This window comes from Cryptomeria japonica, chromosome 4 (genome assembly GCF_030272615.1).
Source record: "Cryptomeria japonica chromosome 4, Sugi_1.0, whole genome shotgun sequence".
Taxonomy (NCBI): Eukaryota; Viridiplantae; Streptophyta; class Pinopsida; order Cupressales; family Cupressaceae; genus Cryptomeria; species Cryptomeria japonica.
The window spans coordinates 589,272,847-589,274,571 of NC_081408.1; the positions used below are offsets into that span (position 1 = coordinate 589,272,847).

General features: G+C 41.3%; 1 protein-coding gene across 1 annotated transcript; it reads left to right on the forward strand.

Moving 5' to 3' along the window:
- The first annotated feature begins 377 nt into the window (after positions 1-377).
- LOC131050754 (cysteine-rich repeat secretory protein 55-like) lies at positions 378-1,384 on the forward strand. Its single transcript, XM_057985013.1, has one exon. It carries the CDS (start codon positions 418-420, stop codon positions 1,168-1,170), a length of 753 nt encoding a protein of 250 aa, XP_057840996.1. The 5' UTR covers positions 378-417; the 3' UTR covers positions 1,171-1,384.
- The last annotated feature ends 341 nt before the right edge of the window (positions 1,385-1,725 follow it).

Sequence of the window (1,725 nt, forward strand, 5' to 3'; positions counted from 1 at the left end):
AATCAATGAAATATCACTTTCTATTGAATTCAAATTATGTAAATGAGATATTATACCTTTAGTGTTACATTTCCTATCGACCTCCCCTATACTCCGTGATAACATATGCCCCATTTTCTTCATCTTTTAAGACCGCTACCTGTGCATGACTTTTTCCTCCTAAAGGTGTACTCCGTGATAACATATGCCCCATTTTCCTCATCTTTTAAGACCGCTACCTGCGCATGACTTTTTCCCCCGACTGAGTAAACGTCAGTGATGACATTATTGGTGGTAGAAGTCACCTAATAATGGTGATCATGCCCATAGATGTGTAGTTACGTTTGAGGCTTTCGTGAACACGGGAAGAAGATGAGGTGCAACTCTTCCTTTCCCAATCCTTGCAGAGGAACAATATTTTTTCTTTTGCTCGTTCTCATGAATTTCCCTTCCGTCATATGTTATTACAGAGCGTCTAAATGCAATAATGCTTCAACTTACACAGATCAGAGCGCACCTCAAAATTCAGGGTTCAACACGTCTTCCCATGGGCAATTTCCCAGTAAAGTCTACGGCCTTTTCCAGTGTATTGGGAATCTATCAGCAACGGCATGCTCAAATTGCTCGAGGCAAGCAAATGACAGTATTAAAGAACTCTGCGCCAACGACATAGGTGGGCGAGTGTGGATGGATGGTTGCTTCTTGCGCTATGAAAACTACAATTTCACTACAATATTAGATACCAACTGGTCTGGCCTAGCGAACGTGAATGATGTCACAATCAATAAGCAACGTTTCGTGTCCACGACCTCAAGTCTTCTGTCCAATTTGTCTGATAAAGCTTACATCCCTGCAAATAAGTATCTCGCAGTTGGATCGGCTAAATACTCAACTTCGAATAAGACATATGGTTTAGTTCAGTGCTGGAGAGATTTATCCATCAAGGATTGCAGATCCTGTTTGGTTCAAGCAAGGAAGGTATGGCAGCAGTGCTGTTCTTCAAAGCAAGGAGTTCAAATTATGTCGGGAAGCTGCACAGTGAGATATGAGTTATACCGATTTTATGACTCCGCTGATGGATCACGCTCATTGTCACCCTCACCCTCCCCCGATCGAGGCTTCATCACCACCTCCCACAACTTCAACAATACCCCAAACAGGCCCTCCGCCGGTAGCCCACGGTCCTGCTAAGGCAATTTTCCAGGCGAAATAAAGTAGTATCTCTGCCCACTTAATTAATTTGAATCTTTCCTCAATTTTTCTCTTGAATATGTTTGTTAGATAGATAGGGTTATCTTGGGTAGATACTTTTAAGGATTCGACGTCTCAATTTCATTAGATAACGATAAATATGTGCTCTACAGAGAAATCCTCAAAAACATTACCCATTATAATGGGGCTTGTGACCGGCGCGGTTCTGGTGATAATCATTTGTTTAACTGCTATGAGAAAAAGAATGAAATCTGCCATTTTCGGTATGCCAATTTCTTTAAATCTTGCTACCCGTAGCGAAGGTGTTCCTTCCGATTTTAAAATCCGGTTCTTAGCTTTGTCTTCGTTTGGTTCTAATGTTACTTTCGATCCTCTAACCTTACCCTCGTTCTCTGATGCTACAGAGTGTTAGGATGAAGAACATGAACATAATGATTGCGAACATCAACATGTTTTGACCGCGGTTGAGATGTCTGATGTTTAGTCATAAAAATTGCACTGTTGTTATCACAAAACAAAGCAAAATCTGATTGC

What these genes read in the sequence shown, in the direction of transcription:
- LOC131050754 (XM_057985013.1), top strand. Translation starts at nt 418, where the DNA reads ATGAATTTCCCTTCCGTCATATGTTATTACAGAGCGTCTAAATGCAAT.